This window comes from Thalia democratica, chromosome 2 (genome assembly GCF_965202585.1).
Source record: "Thalia democratica chromosome 2, ktThaDemo2.hap1.1, whole genome shotgun sequence".
Lineage (NCBI taxonomy): Eukaryota > Metazoa > Chordata > Thaliacea > Salpida > Salpidae > Thalia > Thalia democratica.
In genome coordinates, this window is record NC_139166.1 from 26,896,441 (window position 1) to 26,912,520 (window position 16,080).

Below are 16,080 nucleotides of genomic sequence, written 5' to 3' on the forward strand. Positions count from 1 at the left end.
TCTGTTTAGTTAAACTAATTTGTAAAGCCTATACAAAGTTTTTTTTTTTGATTTTACAGAATCTGTAGAATCGTCTGACAAATTTTACATAGAGAAATGCAAGTTATTGTTAATTTGGTTTAGTTTAAACTAACTTTCAATAAAAAGATATTATCACGCATTTAAATTTTTATCACCATAAACATAAAAAAATGGACACTGCGAGTGATGGGATGAATCAGCAAGAGTACAAGTTCAAAACACTTGAATACGGTACAGTGATGAAGTACATGATAGGACCGGAAAAAGTGAAGAGGACGGTGCCTTACCCCAGCTTCGACAAGATCCCACTTCCGCCCAAGGACATCAACGAGATCCGTCTTGAGGCTGTGATGGGCAGCTGCGCCTTCAAAGCCACGCTCGGTCTCGTTTCTGGATACGGCCTTGGAGCTCTCATGGGACTTTTCACGTAATCACATTATTAATTTATGATTTTAAATGTAGAATTTTTGTTGTTTAATATATAAAGTGATTTAATGAATTAAAGTTTTTAAACATAGTCTAAACTTTTAGGGATTAAGGTGAAGTATAATGTTAAATATATCCTTAATATATTTTTCAACTGAGGAATAGACTCACCATAAAAAAGTTAACAAAAAAGTTATACAAATATTTGAAATAATTTTTAACAAATGAGTTGAAGTATTGCTCTAACTCATTTTATTTCCGTGCATTGTTTTTAAGTGCACATTTTAATATAAATAAACAACAATCGTATAGTTTATATAAGTTTATAAGTATATAAGTTTTATTTTTCTTTCCTTAACTCTGTAGGTCTTAATAAAAAACAAACAGAACGATTATAAATTTTAAACATTACTCAATGAAGTATTTATAAAAAAAAATACTCGTAATAAATTTTCCGAACCAATATTTCCATACTCTCAAAAACACAGGCTGGGTGTGGAATCCCAGGCGACAGCAGACCCCTCGAAGATTCCAACCATCCGGGGCACCTTACTGGAAATGAGGCAGCGGATGGGATCGTACGGCAAGAACTTCGGAATGGTGGCCATGATGTTCAGCGCTTCCGAGTGCGCCGTGGAAACGTACAGGGGCAAGTCTGATTGGAAGAACGGGACCGCGGGGGGTTTCGTCACTGGTGGTCTCATCGGTCTGAGGACGGGGTTGAGGGCGGGATTGTTGGGCGGGGCGTCGTTTGCTGTGTTCTCCACTGTCATTGAGTTTTACATGTTGGGCGGTCATTGATGAAAAGTGGCAGTTTTTTATGAGACTATTTGAAATAGTTTTAAGGGTAAAGTTAGATAATTCAACTTGTGTAGACAATTTTCCAAAGCGTTTGGATTTATTTATTTGAAAAGAAAAAATTGCAAATTATATAAAACTTTTATTTTTTATTGAACCATTGTTTGCATTTAGTTTCACACTTGAAGTTTTTAACTGCATCAACTTTAAAAGCTACAATTTATAAGAAGCTTTGAGTCTATATATTAATATATATCTATTAAAAAAGTTCATTTGATTAACGTGAAGTATGTTTTAGACAAAAATAAATATGCATGTTTTAATGTTGTTTATTTTGAGTAAACTTTGTAGTAGTATCTGTAATAATATTTGTATGCATTATAAACTTTTTGATTTATACAGACTTTTTTAGATTGGAAACTATTTATATTTCAATGAAGTTATATCTTTAGTAATTTTCATTAATTAATAGAAAAAGCGTATGTTAAATGTCATGTGTATAATGAAGCTTTTTTATTAAAAACAGGGTAGCCAAAAAATCTGGACTCCTTGAAAACCTGGAGTTTTAAAACTTTGGGTAAAAAACCTAGAGTTAACGAAATTTTGAAAAGAGACCTGAAATAATTGGAAAACCTGAAATATTGAACAAAAATTACTAAAAAATCTTGTACACTTTAAACTTAAACAATTTTTACATGCAAAATAATTAAACTTGGATCAGACACGAAAAATCCAAAATATCCATTTTATTTTTTTTAATTTTTAAGATTTTATTTAAAATAAAAATAATTTAAAGTTACGATGCTGTATCTTATCAATATTTACTAGGGTTGCCAAAAAACCTTGAATTTGACAATTTATAAAAAAACTCGGAAAAACCTTAATTTAAGAAACTTTGAAAAAAAACTTGGAATTTCAGAACAAAAATAATTAAAAGACATGGAATTCAAACTGGTTTTGCATGTAAAATAACGAAGTTTCATTAGATACAAAAAATCTATCAAAAAGATTTTTAAAAAAATGTATCATTTGAAAATTTCTACGTTAAAAAACTCTTTTAAAGTAGCTTTACAGCTCTTATCAATGTCTTTTTAATAGTCAGACAGTTTTCTTAATTTAAGTTTAATTTTATACTCTAAATCAGTGCTTCTGAAATGGGGTTCCGCGGAACCCTAGGGTTCCGCGACGTCTCTCAGGGGTTCCGCGAAGCCTTTCGAAATTTAAAAAACAAATTTGAAAGAAAAAAAAACATAAATCATAAAACTTCAACTGTCCACTGACGTAAGCGGCAAAGCCTTGTTACTCATTTTGTTAGATATTGTGGGCAGGAAGGATTCAACAAAGATATATTATTTTGTGGAGAATTACATACAAAAACAACTTCTGTTGAAGTAATGAAATGTGTCGAAAATTATTTCATCAGCAAGGGTTTAGAGTGAAATAAATGTGTCGGCATTTGTACTGACGGTGCAGCGTCTATGACTGAGTCCAAAAATGGTGTAGTGAGGAAAATGAAGGATAAAGCAATTGAAGCTAAATAAATGCATTGTTTTTTACATTGAGAAAATTTGGCAACAAAACATCTTCCTTCTTGTTTACAAGAAGTTCACTCAGCATCGATTAAAACTGTTAATTTTATAAAGAAAAGTGACACAAAGGCCAGATCTTTCAAATACCTATGTGAAAGTTTAGATGCTGACTATCTGCGACTTCTTTATCACAACGAAGTTTGCTGGCTGTCGAAGGGGCGGACACTAATTCGTCTCGTTGAATTATAGAAACAGGTGTTCATTTTTCTTAAAGATGAAGGCTTAAAATTAGTAAAGTTCTTTGAAGGTGATGTTTTTTTGGCCAGGCTGGCTTATCTCACCGATATTTTGAAAAATTGAACGCTTTGAACTTAAGCATGCAAGGGAAGCAAAACTCCATTTTTTTCATGACAGACAAGATTGAGGCGTTAAAAAATAGAATTAACTTTTGGAAGAAAAAGGTTAGCAATAGTAATTTTGCGATGTTTCACCGGTTTGATGAGGCCCATGAAAAATGCATAGAATTCAACTTCTCTGACGAAATATACAACTACCTTGATCTTTTGTCTATAAAGTTTCAACATTATTTTCCTGAAGATGTTCGCATCGGAAATTTATGAATTTTGAATCCTTTTATGTGTGATATTGCTTCAGAAGAAGTGAATCTTCCTAGAGATGCAGAAAACGAATTGCTGCAACTATCTGAAGATAGCAATTTAAAATTTAGTTTCAAAGGTAAGGAGCTTTTAGATTTTTGGATATGTACAATTTCAGAGTACCCCGTCTTAGCAGAGCGTGCAGTAAAGTTTCTTTTACCATTCACCACCACTTATCTTTGCAAGTCCGGCTTTTCGCATGTAACAAACATTAAAACGAAGCAAAGGAACTGTATGCTGACTCCAACCTTTTCTGCCTGTCTCCGTCTCAGTCTATTCAAAATCCAGCCGCGCATTGACATGCTTGTTGCTAAGAGACAAGTTCAAGTTTCGCACTAAATGCTTTTTATCTACTTTTCGTTAAGCATCTTACCCGTTTATTACAGTAATCTGTGAATTTGATTAGGTTCATCTTCATTTCGTTATTGTTTGTAGCTCTCATTTTGTTTTTATTATGCAAGGAAAGATTTTTATGACGTTGCGATTAATCATGTTTGTTTTCGTTTATCTATAATAGAGTCATAAAATACCTAATGCCTCTGGCGCACTTTAAGTTTGACTCGACTTAATACTATTACAAATGATTTCTAACAATGATATAGTTTTGTTAAAAATTCGTTTTTCACTGAAATTATATTAGTTTTGCTGGAAATATTATATTAAACATTTTATGTAAAATTAAATTAGGGGTTCCGCGGAAAAGTTGAACTTTGGAAAAGGGTTCCGCCACTAGAAAAAAGTTCAGAAGCACTGCTCTAAATGGACAAAATAGTTAATTTAATAAAGAATTGAAAGAAATTTACAAAAAAACTTTGGCAATCCTGTGTTTAAGACAGTTATTTACCTGAAATTTAATTTATACTAAAAATGGACAAAAAATATTTTAAAAAACTTTGAAAAATTTTCAAAAAACTTTTGGCAACCCTGTAATAAGCTAATTTTTACATAAAAAGTTTTTAATCTCTAATAATAAATTAAGTTTTTCAATGCTATCGTCGAAATGAAAAGTTATCTTAAAAGTATACAAAATTTTAAGTTAATTGTTATTTTGTAATTTAAATATTATGTTTTCCAAACCTTGGTATCAACAGAGGAAAACAAAAAAAAATCCTCTTATTGATGACTACTAAAGTCCTTAATTTATAATGTATTAATTATGATACTACCTTTATAAATAATAGTATATTTTAAAGATGATAACAATTATATAAAGAGTAATTTCAAATTTTTACCTAATCTTAAAATTTCAAGACTTAAGCAATCTTTAAAATAATGTCAGTAGTTGTTTTTTTTTGGTACAGAATAAGTTTGTACTCAAAAAATAAAAAAGAAAAACTATTTTCAACTAAATAAAAAAATCAACGTGATATATCACGTAAGCATTGTACACCATTTCACACTGAAGTAAGACTTTCACAACGCAAATCTAAAAACAGAGCAACCACAAATGTTGGGAATTTTTAATACTTCGTTACTGGTCGCTTAATATTGAGGTAAAAACAACTGAAGTATATTTATCTCTATATTAAGCCAATAAAAATCACCAGCACTCATGCGCCAAAAGAAGAACTCGAAAGCTAAAAATAGAAGTCTACCAGTTAAGAGAAGAACACTCCATCAATCTAATGCTACCATGACTAAATTATTGTTTGTTTTAGTTATTATTAGAAGTTAAGTTGTTGATACTAAATAACTGTTTATCTGTCTGAAAACTCAAACCATTGAGTAAATAAAATTGTACTTTTTCTATGTATAACAGTTTTGAAGGCAATTAATCTCTAGATTTGTAATTTTGGTGTGATGAATTAAGTAAATAACAGTTTTGTATGTATAAAAAGTATTATATGTGCATAAATATTAGTGCTAACTTTAAGATTTAGGCTAACATGTAAAAAAAGCGTCCTTACTCAGATTTTTCATAACAGATGTTTTTACGCCAAATTGGAATAAATGTTTTTATCTTGACAGACAATTTTTTTTAGTTCAATCCTACTGTTTTTAATTTCCTAGCATAAGGAATTTGAAAAAAAAAAAAGCTTTAGTGCCTTTTTCTGAAAAGTAAAAACGAAAACAATGATATTTTTATTTTGCAGAAGCACCATTTAACCAATATAAACAAAAATATTACTTTTTATTCCACAAGAAATGTTTATTGATAACAATAAAAACTTACACTTTAGAGCTAATAAAAGTATACTTAAAAAAAAGGCTTTAAATTTAGTTGAAGTTAATATTTTTTATAAAGAGATAGTACATTTGTTTATTAGTTAAAATTATATCATTATTTTTTTTTTTGATATGCAGAATTTAAACCAATAATATTGATCTTTCTTGAAAAGTGCGTAGAAATGAATTTACGAGGCACATATAACTTATTAAGTGTTTTCAAATGGACACATATTTTATCTTTTCTGAAAGATTTCATTTGAGAATTCTAAATAAGATCTACATACTAAATAATATTAAGTGTTATTAGAAGTACAATTGAATTGTAATTGTCGTAGTTTTCTATAATTTTCTTAAAAGCAGTTTAGTTTGCATACAATTGTTTTCCTAGAGGACTTACTGTGCAGAGTTTAAATCTCTGGACTTAAAATGTCAACCTTAACAATACTTTATTCAGATACGTATTTAATGTGCTTAAGTTTTATAAATTCTATGGATAATTGATATGACAAAATTTGCTGGAAAGTGAAGCAAAGGTTAAAAGTTTAATTCATTGAGAGTTAACTTTACACAGAAGTGTTAATTAAACTAACCAGATGGTTAAATAAAATTCTCACTCTGTTGTATAAAGGCGACAAGTAGACATGTTTACGCATACAGGTTGTAAATACATACCTTAAAAACCTTTGTTTTATAAAAGTTAAGTTTTCGAGCTGCTTTCAAGAACAGTTCAATATTTATATTTTACTACCTGTACAGTAAAAAGTTGATAATTTTACCGACAATTGTTTTAATAGTAAAATTTTTTAGGAACTACTTTTATCATGCTTAAACTCCAACATGTTTTGATGCATAAATGCTTACATTAAAACAGGCTGTGTATAAATAACCAATTTTTGATCAATTTTTGCTTGCTGTTTCAAAATTACACAAAAAAAAAAAAATATTTTTCTTCTTTATCTCATTAGCGGGCACAGGTCTCGTTACTGAATACAACCTTGGTGCTTTCATGGGACTTCTTCCGTGAAAATAAATATCATTTGATATTCCGTGACTCACAAAATTGTTCTTTTATGTGTAGTCTTTTTGTAAAATTTTTGTTAGATAAAATAGATAGCTAAAATAGCAAAATCATTAAAAAATAGTTTAAGCAAACTTATTGGTCATTTTGCCGTTGAACTTAATTATATTTTTATGAAAAAGTAGTTTTTTTTTTTTAAGAATGATAAATAGTTCCATCATAGAAAAAATTAACTAAAAACTAATAAATAATATGGCTAACTTAAATTTAATTATAACTTTTGTAAACATTGCTTAAATTGATCTCACTCTTAAATAATGTTTTTTACGTGCAAATTTTACTACCAACAGAAATTAATTATATTTCAAACTACATCTGATACAAGTCCAGCTTTTTTTACTTTCTAAGATAGTCTCTAATGAAACATGAGGAATTATTGTTATGAATCAATACTTTGATAAATTATTAAGGTAAAAATTTACTTGTAAAAGTTTTTGAAACTAACATTCCATACCCGAATAAGCACAGGTTAAGCGTAGAAGAAGGGTGACAGTTTTGTGAGATGTTGTTTCCGTACAAAATTAGAATTTTTTTTCTTATTTCCATTTTCCATAGCTGTTTGGCTTTATCTATATAAAATTAAGGCTACCACAAACTATATACAAGCTTTTACTTTAAGATTAACAACTTTTTGCTTTTAATAACTTTGTATGATAAGTATAGTAAATGTTACCAAATTTAAACATCACAACATTTTTACTGCGGACACAAGTATTATATAAAATTAAATATATTGCTTAAAGTGATGAACATGTTCAAAAAAACATTAAAGTTTTGAAATATTTAACTTTAAATTTTTTAGAATGACCTTTTTAGTGAAACTTTTAGCGGTAAACTGCTATTTAAAGTTATGGATGATGTTTAATTTTTCAAGTTTTAAATATAATAAATGATATATCAAACTATATTTGCCTCGAAATTCTTAGAAATGTATGTATATATATTTTTTTTAAATAGAACGCTTTCTTAAATGTCAGTTAAAGAATTATTTTAAGTTAATTTCATGCAGTTAATAGAAATACCATTTTTTAAGTCTTTATTAATATAACTAGAGCTTTATAGTTGACTAGAAAACTAAGATTATCAAAAAAAGTTAACCTATCGCTTAAGATTTTTACTTTTAAATTGTGTTTTTGACATATTTCATTGAATTATAAACTAATCTAAAAAGTTAAAAACCAGGCAAATTTAACTTTTATTATATAGTTTGCTCTGCAGTACAAACATATATTTTAACTGGGTAAAAAAACAGGTACAAAAATCTTATAACTTTGCATTACTCTTGACATCTACATTTCTATTGAATTTTATACGATTATAATACTAATCTTATAACTAATAGTTTATAAAAGAGATATTTAAGCAAATATCGCGTAATTTTTAATTTTGAACTAAGCTCAGTATTTGAAATATTTGGTTGGAATCGTGGCAGGATTTAAACTGGTGTTTAAAATATGTTATTAGAATTATTTTTGTACGAATTACTTAGTACAGGGCTGCCAAAAAACCTTTAATCATGAAAAACCTTGAAGAAATTAGAATCTGACAGTTAAGGTAAAAAAAAATCTCTGATTTTAAACTATTTTTACTGGTAAATTTGCAAAATTTCGATAAGATACGAAAATCTATCGTAAAGATATTTTTTTGTATCAGTTAAATTTTTTCATCAAAAAACACGTTTAAAGTAACTTTACAGTATCTCTTGATGTTTTTATACTGTTTAAGACAGTTTTTTTAACATAAGTATAATATTAAACTAAAAATGGACTAAAAAAACTTGTTTTATAAAATCCTCGAAGAAATCTACAAAAAAATTCGACAACCCTGTTTGTACAAATTTTCAATTAATAAAAAATCAAAAGAAAAAATATTATTTTTACCTATAAATCAATAGGTACGGTATAGCATGTAAGCATTAGATACCATCTAATTATCAACAGTGCAAAAACAAATTACAGTACAAATAAAAAAATTGTCGTTTTCATTGGTATTTACTAAATCATCGATGGTTTTTTTAAACTAAATATTAAGATAAACGCTACTATATGTGTATTCTCTTCTCATTGGTGCTGAAGAAAATCAACAGAACTGGTGTAAGAGGCAGATGCGCTGTAACAAAATCTACAACAGTAGTTCTTTAAATATTCTAACAGCTTTAGCTAAGACAGAGGCTACAAACTGAAGTTCCGCAACTCGCGTTGTTGCTTTCAGTTAAAACATACTATTACAAAACAAATAATAATAAAGACTTGTCGTAAAATTTTACAACTAGGCTCATAAATTTAAAAAGTAATACGACTAGTGCTTTAATATTGGTTTTCTATTAAACCTTTTGTTTTATACGATATGTTTTTACTTGATACTGCAGCTGTTTTAAATATCTGCGGGCAACAGAGACTTTCTTAAAGTGCGTTTTGCAAACAATTTTTTCTACAAAAAGTAGCCTGCGACTTATTAAAGATTTCCGACAAAATAAGTTTAGAGATAAACACCCTACCAATCTAACGCTACTATGACTAATTTCAAACATTTTTTGATAAAAATATTGTTGTTATTGAACAGATTAAGTAATTAATATTGAATAAACGTTTAGCTGCAGACTGCACAAAAAGAGTAAAGATAATTATATCAATATTTTTTTTTAAACCAAAAATAGCATTGCCAGTTTTATTTAACAAAAAAATTATTTTAATTAAAACCAATCCACGTACAAAAGTCAGTTACAGCATCAGCAAAAAATCCGAATTCTTTACATGAAAAGAAATTGTGATCTGTCTTTTAATAAAATATCTGAAGTCATTGAGTTAACAAAGTTATAGTTTTTTTTTGTATAACTATTTTGAAAGCAAAAATTTTCTAGGTTTATATTTCAGTGCGCTTAAATAAATTTTATGTATTTACAGCAGTAAAGTGCTTTAAGTAATTTAATGAAGATATAGGCTAGTACATAAAAGAACTGTTGTTGAACCAAATAATTTATATTCAAATGTACTTAGACATAAGATATCTAAAATATGCGCCACATAAATTACAAAGGATCCATACGTGTCAGGCTAAACTCGTCTTTTTAGCAATATGTCAGTTTAAATGCATGAAGACTTGTGAATTTCTGAAAAAAAATAAAATTAGTAATTTTAAATTAGTTTATTGAATTGTGAATTTTTTTTTAATGTTTTATAGAAATTTTTTACTTTATTTTAAAATATCGAAGTTTTATAAAAATGAGAAGGTGTATTTGTACGAATGCTCAATAACTTTTGAAATTTTAAAAGAATAATACTTTTTATTTGACTCATAACAAAAAAATATTAGAACTAAATGTTTTAGGCTTCTGTAATTCTTTATAACAAGTTAATGATTATTTTAGTCCTGGACAAGACCTTAAAAGATATCCGTGGTGTGCGACTCGATAACCGAAAGGTTTTTTCGTACACCAGGTTCTAGGACAGAATATTTTGCGCTTGTTTCCGCGTTCAATAAACAATATAACATGCTTATTTTTTGATACAAAAAAGTCTGTTTTAAACATAAAAGGCTAATTTAATTAATAAGGCCCGCTATCAGCCGAGATCGGCTATGCGTGTTGTGCACAGAGAAAAAAATAAAATAAAAAACATACACAGTGATGCAATAAACAAAACACAAACACACAAAAAAACAATTAAATTCATTCTGCTTCTTATTTCTTCAACTTCTTCTTCGTTTTTCTAAAATATTCCTTTTCTCTTTCTTGCAGTCTTTTGTCTATAGTTGATCTCCATTTGGCACGGTCATTTGCAAGCAACTCCCAATCATCAGTTCCAATGTTCAAGCTTTTTAGGTCGCGCTTGCATACATCCTTAAAACGTAATTTTGGACGTCCTCGGTTTCGTTTGCCAACGACCAACTCGCCATACAATAGAAACTTTGGGATCCGCTCAGTATTCATTCTCAGGATATGACCGAGCCAGCGAAGCCTGCGCTGACTGAGGGTAAAGTACATAGTGGTAAGACCAGTACGTCTCAATACTTCCTCATTGGTGATCTTTTGCTGCCATGTAATTCCAAGGATGCGACGAAGGCATCGTAGGTGGAAGGTATTGATTTTCTTCTCCTGTACGCTAGGTAACGTCCATGTCTCGCTACCGTAAAGCAGAGTACTGCAGACACATGAACGGTAAACGTTAGCCTTTGTTCGGATGCTTAGCTTTTGGTTATCCCAAACTCTTGCAGTCAAGCGAGCGAAAGTGCCTGATGCTTTGCCAATGCGACTATTTATTTCTTTGTCCAATCATGCGTTTGACGCAACATTTGAGCCAAGGTATACAAAGTTATCTACATTCTCGATATCTTTACAATTGATCTTGATTGATGGTAAAATATTTGTTCCTTGACTTAGAATTTTAGTCTTCTTAAGGCTTATAGTAAGGCCGAAATCCGAGCATGCCGAAGAAAACTGATTCAGCAGTGTCTGCAGGTCTTGGGCAGAGTGAGCCACGAGTGCAGCATCGTCAGCAAATAAAAGATCACGTATGGTGACTTTCTTCAGAATTCGCTTAGCTCTTAGATTTGAAGGGTTGAAAAGGTGTCCGTCAGTTCTTGTATGAAGCTTGATTCCAGTAGTTAATGAATTAAAAGCATGCTTTAATAGCATCGAAAAGAAGATTCCAAACAAAGTTGGAGCAAGTACGCAGCCTAGCTTTACCCCACTTTTGATTTCAAATGAATCAGATACACTACCATCATATTGAATGGTTGCCCTTGTGTTTGTATGAAAAGACTTCACAATATTGAATAATTTTGGAGGACATCCAATTTTCAGCAGTATAGCATATAGTCCTTCTCTACTTACCAAGTCAAAGGCTTTAGTGAGGTCAATGAAAGCGATGTACAAAGGCATGTTCTGCTCATTACATTTCTCTTGTAACTGACGTAAAGAAAAAATCATGTCGGTGTTAGATCTTTTAGACCTAAATCCACATTGAGACTCAGGATATACTCTTTCAGCCAGCTTCTGAATACGAGGAAGAACCACTCTTGCAAAAACTTTACCAGCAATCGCAAGAAGAGAAATTCCCCTGTAACTATTGCAGTCCGATCTGGAACCCTTGTTTTTATATAAGACTAATTTAATTAAAGTTAATTTAAAAGTTTGAAGCTGAGTTAGCTAGTGATTTAAAATGTGAAATGTGAAATTTTTCTGCATTTGCTACATGACAATTTAAGTTTGATGACACAAAATCTAATAATATTTTAAGGACTTATGCCTAGCAAAATAATTTGTAAAAGTTTAAAAAAATGCACTAAAAAGTTATTTATAAGCTAAGCTGTTACAACTAATTAGTTACTTATGTTGTTTCATTTTGTTAAAATCCAAACTAAGCTCTGACCAACAAGGGTTTGGGTGAATGTAAAGTCTAAAATTTAATAACTTCCACAAATCCCTGTTTCATCTTAAACCTGTTATATAACAAAACAACTGAAAACAAATAAAATATCTTGTTTTTCTTAGAAAAAATCGAAAATTATAAGCAGTTGTAAAAGATTTATGTGTTTTTCATTTTTGATAGAAATATTTTAAGTTTTATAAAGTAGTAATTATTAAAAAAGTGTATTTTTTTGTCAAACAAGGCATTTTAACTTTATTAAATGGGTTAAAAGTGTTTTAAAAAAGCTAAACAATATATTTCGAGTAAACCTTAGTTTATTTATTCCACTTTTTCATATCCTGAATAATAAACTGTTTTTTTAAGGACACTTAATCAAAGAAAAATATTTTTTTTAGTTAAAATAAATTTAAATCCTGATAGTATTAAAAAAATTTTTCAACTTTAAGCCAGAGAAAAAGTTATAAACATTTTTATATACTGAGATTTTTTTAGGACTTGAAAGTATAAATCTTGCTGCACTACGAAATAGTGCTGTTTAAAAACGAGCAGCCATCAATAGTAGTGATGTCTTTAGCCCGCAACGTATTTGTCAGCTTGAAAATTATTTTTCAGACCAAATTATGCTCAATTTTTTAATCAAAAAGTATATTGAAATGTTCAGTTCATTCACATGTTGTTATAAATTAGCGCAATACATACTAACTGACTACTTTTTTGCACCAAATTTTAAAGACATTTTTAATTTTTATAGTACTGTTGATCAAAATAATATGACCCGTAATAGTTTTCATATTAAACCTGACCTACTAAATAAAAAAAAAACTGCACATCTCTATCCTACAAGCATGCTTAAACATAATGCTATAGTTGGTAATTTTGGGAAATATTATAATATGCAGATAGATGGTAACGGAAGGTTTTATCACATTAAAAACTTTTTTACAGGTGGATGAATAATTATTTTTCTCAAAGTTCATGGACTGAAGACTGAAATTAATTGAAATAATTGTAGTAATCAATATAAAAATGTTATGTTTAACAAACTTGTGATAAAGTAAACAACTAATAGTTGCTAACTGTAAGATTTAACAATAAAAACTTATGAAACTAAAAATTTTAAGTTAAAAATACCCCAACGACACTAGATTTTGCTTTGCGGGCAGCAGTTTCCCGACCCCTAGATTAATTTAGACTTAAAATAAACAGAAATCAACTTTAAACCATTCATCAAAACAGTGCTATTGCAGCTAGTAAGTTAATTATTACAAGATGGAAGTTTTTTTTCTATAAAAGTCCCTCAGTTAAGACTTTTTAAATGTTGTTCCCACTAGTTTCAAATAACTTTTCAGATATATGAATAACATCTGACTCTCAGTGTTATTTTTTCTGGCTAACTATCCATAACCTCTTAAATGAATTTTTTGACATGATATTACTATAAAATAATCTCAAGTTTAGCTCAAAGCAAATAAACAGTAAGTTGGTACATACATAATGTTTACAAAACTTTATCTTTAAAGAAGGGAAAGTGATATTAGACAATAATTTAAATTGGAAGAAACATTTAAAGTACCTTAAATCTAAGCCTTCAAGAAGTTGTTTTATGATGTCAAAATTGAAATATTATTTGGATACGAGTAGTTTGAAAATAAAGTATTACAGTTTATTTTATCCTCATTCAGTTTGGTATATCTGCTTGGGGTGGTGCTGCTAGTTGTCATTTGAAGCCAATTGTTTGTATGCAAAAAAGAGTTGTAAGATATGTTTATCATAGGCCTGCACTGACTCCAACAAATTCATTGTTTTTGAAAACTGGTATTCTGAAATATAATGAGGTGTTTAATTTGCAAGTTTGTAAGTTGATGCTTAATACTTTGATATGATTTGAGGTTGACCACAGTTGTTTTACTCCAGTAAGTGTGGTTCATACACACAATACAAGACATTCAAAAAAAATAATTTTTGAGTTGAAAGACCTATAACAGGGCTTGGCCTAAACTCCTTCAAGTATTTGGGCCTTAAGTTCAAGTCTAGTGTTCCAGAAATTTAAAAAACCTCATAAAGGATCAGTTTAAATATAGTTACAAAAAGTTCTTGTTCAGCCGGTATACTGAGTATGTTTGGAGTGCTCTGGTTGAGTAATTTGTGTTGCATGCAGATTTTGCTTAATTGCTTTTGGTTGTTAAATTTTATTTGTTTCTCTTAATATATTTACGGTCAGTTTTGTTTGTGTTTACTCTGATTATAATTGGCTGGTTTTGGTCTGTTGATTGGGAAAGATATTTGTATGGTTGTGCTTGACTCTTTATTTGCTGTTTTCCAGTTTTTTTATATTTTATTTGTTAGCTGTATATATTAATTACTATTGCATAACTTCTTTCTTACTTTTATTAGAATAAAATTAATTCTACCAATACAAGTTTCAGAAACTATATTTTTTCTTAATAGTGTTTTTAAATTTAATTAAATTTTTAATATTTTCTGAGTAACATTTCAGTAAAATAGTTAGTTATCAAGCTTTAAGATGGTTATTTAATGCTTATGTATTCATTATAATACTAGTTTAATGCACTTTCTAAACAACTGATTGTGGGTTCACTATGGTGGCAGAATCTTTTGTAGGCAAAGGTATTTCACATAAATATATTTATACGTACTATTGAAGACCTATATATAACTTATTTTTTATTTAAAATCAATTAAATTCTGTAGTTATGATATCACTCTAGATTAATAGAAAACATAAAAAAATCAACAGGGCAATTTTAAGATCATTTTAAAAAGTAACTTTTTTGTTTTAAGTCTACCCTATTTAATAATCATAAACATAAGTTTAATTTTAGTCTTATTCTTGGTTCAATTAACAAACTTTTGTGTAGATGTCATAATAACTATATAAAACAACTTAAAATTTAAATGTGAATTTATAAAGTACTTTAATAAAACATTAATAATTTTTCATAATTATTTAAGGAGTTGTTTAAAAAAAATATATAGTTGTTAACTTATAACAAGGTTGTATTTTGTATTCATAAATACTAGTATTTACATAAAACTAAAAAAAGATTAAAAAAGTCCTCAATAACAAGTATAAAATTTTAAATAACCACATGTGAGTTTTAATATTTTCTTATTAAATAACCTATAATGTTTGTTTACTTGAATTTTTTTATTTTTGAAATGCTTATTTAAAAATTTCAATAATCTTGCGATTAGTTTTTGCTACTCTTAGAAATAACATTGTAGTTTTTATTTTAAATCTGAAATTATATTCATCATGGTTTAAATTTATACTAAATAAAAACAGTTAAGTGATATAGAAAATTTAACAATGCATTATAAAGTTTTAATACAATATCTAGTTGTAGTTATTTTTAGATTTTAGTAAAATCATATTGTTTTATATGTCCTTTAATCTATTTGTTTTAATATAAAATTAACTACCACGGTTACTTTAAATTATCTACAAATTTTCTTCAATCTCAATTGATTTATATATCAAATGTCAAACCTTCAATAACTGTATTTCACATTAGTTTAGTAAACATCAAATGTAGAAGCATATGTATACAGTCAGTTTTTGTATTTAATATTCAAAAGAATATACATTAAGAATAAATAATTTCTGACAGAAGTGAAAAACTTTTTTTAAGCATACTCTGTTCATTAAAAATTCACCCTTATTTTTTTTTTTCAATAGTCTTGTTTTTAACAATTTAAAATCTCTTTTTTTTCTTCTTTAAACAATGTTTTCTAAAATTTAGAGATTTATTGCTACAAAGTTCAAAAATAGATAGCAAATGTTCTATATAGTTATAATGATATTATTCTTATGTTTTATTTAAGTTTTCATAAGCCTTTAAATTTGTCAGCTTTTTCTTGTTATTACAATTTTTTATTTCAACTTTTATATAAATGTGAGCCACTTTAATGTAAGATAGACTATTTTTTGTTTGAAAGAGTGGCAAACCTCTTATAATATATTTTTGCAACTTTTAGATATTTGTTTTTCAGCTTATAATTTTTAACTAAGT

The 16,080-nt window shown here is 28.3% G+C and overlaps 1 protein-coding gene across 1 annotated transcript; it reads left to right on the forward strand.

Annotated features, from left to right (window-relative positions):
* The first annotated feature begins 129 nt into the window (after positions 1–129).
* LOC145830262 (mitochondrial import inner membrane translocase subunit Tim22-like) lies at positions 130–1,500 on the forward strand. Its single transcript, XM_082938208.1, has 2 exons — positions 130–448; positions 936–1,500. Exons 1-2 carry the CDS (start codon positions 192–194, stop codon positions 1,246–1,248), a joined length of 570 nt encoding a protein of 189 aa, XP_082794334.1. The 5' UTR covers positions 130–191; the 3' UTR covers positions 1,249–1,500.
* The last annotated feature ends 14,580 nt before the right edge of the window (positions 1,501–16,080 follow it).

What these genes read in the sequence shown, in the direction of transcription:
- LOC145830262 (XM_082938208.1), top strand. Translation starts at nt 192, where the DNA reads ATGGACACTGCGAGTGATGGGATGAATCAGCAAGAGTACAAGTTCAAA. An exon ending in GCTCTCATGGGACTTTTCAC is followed by an intron (nt 449 to 935) that starts GTAATCACATTA and finishes TCAAAAACACAG; the next exon opens with GCTGGGTGTGGAATCCCAGG.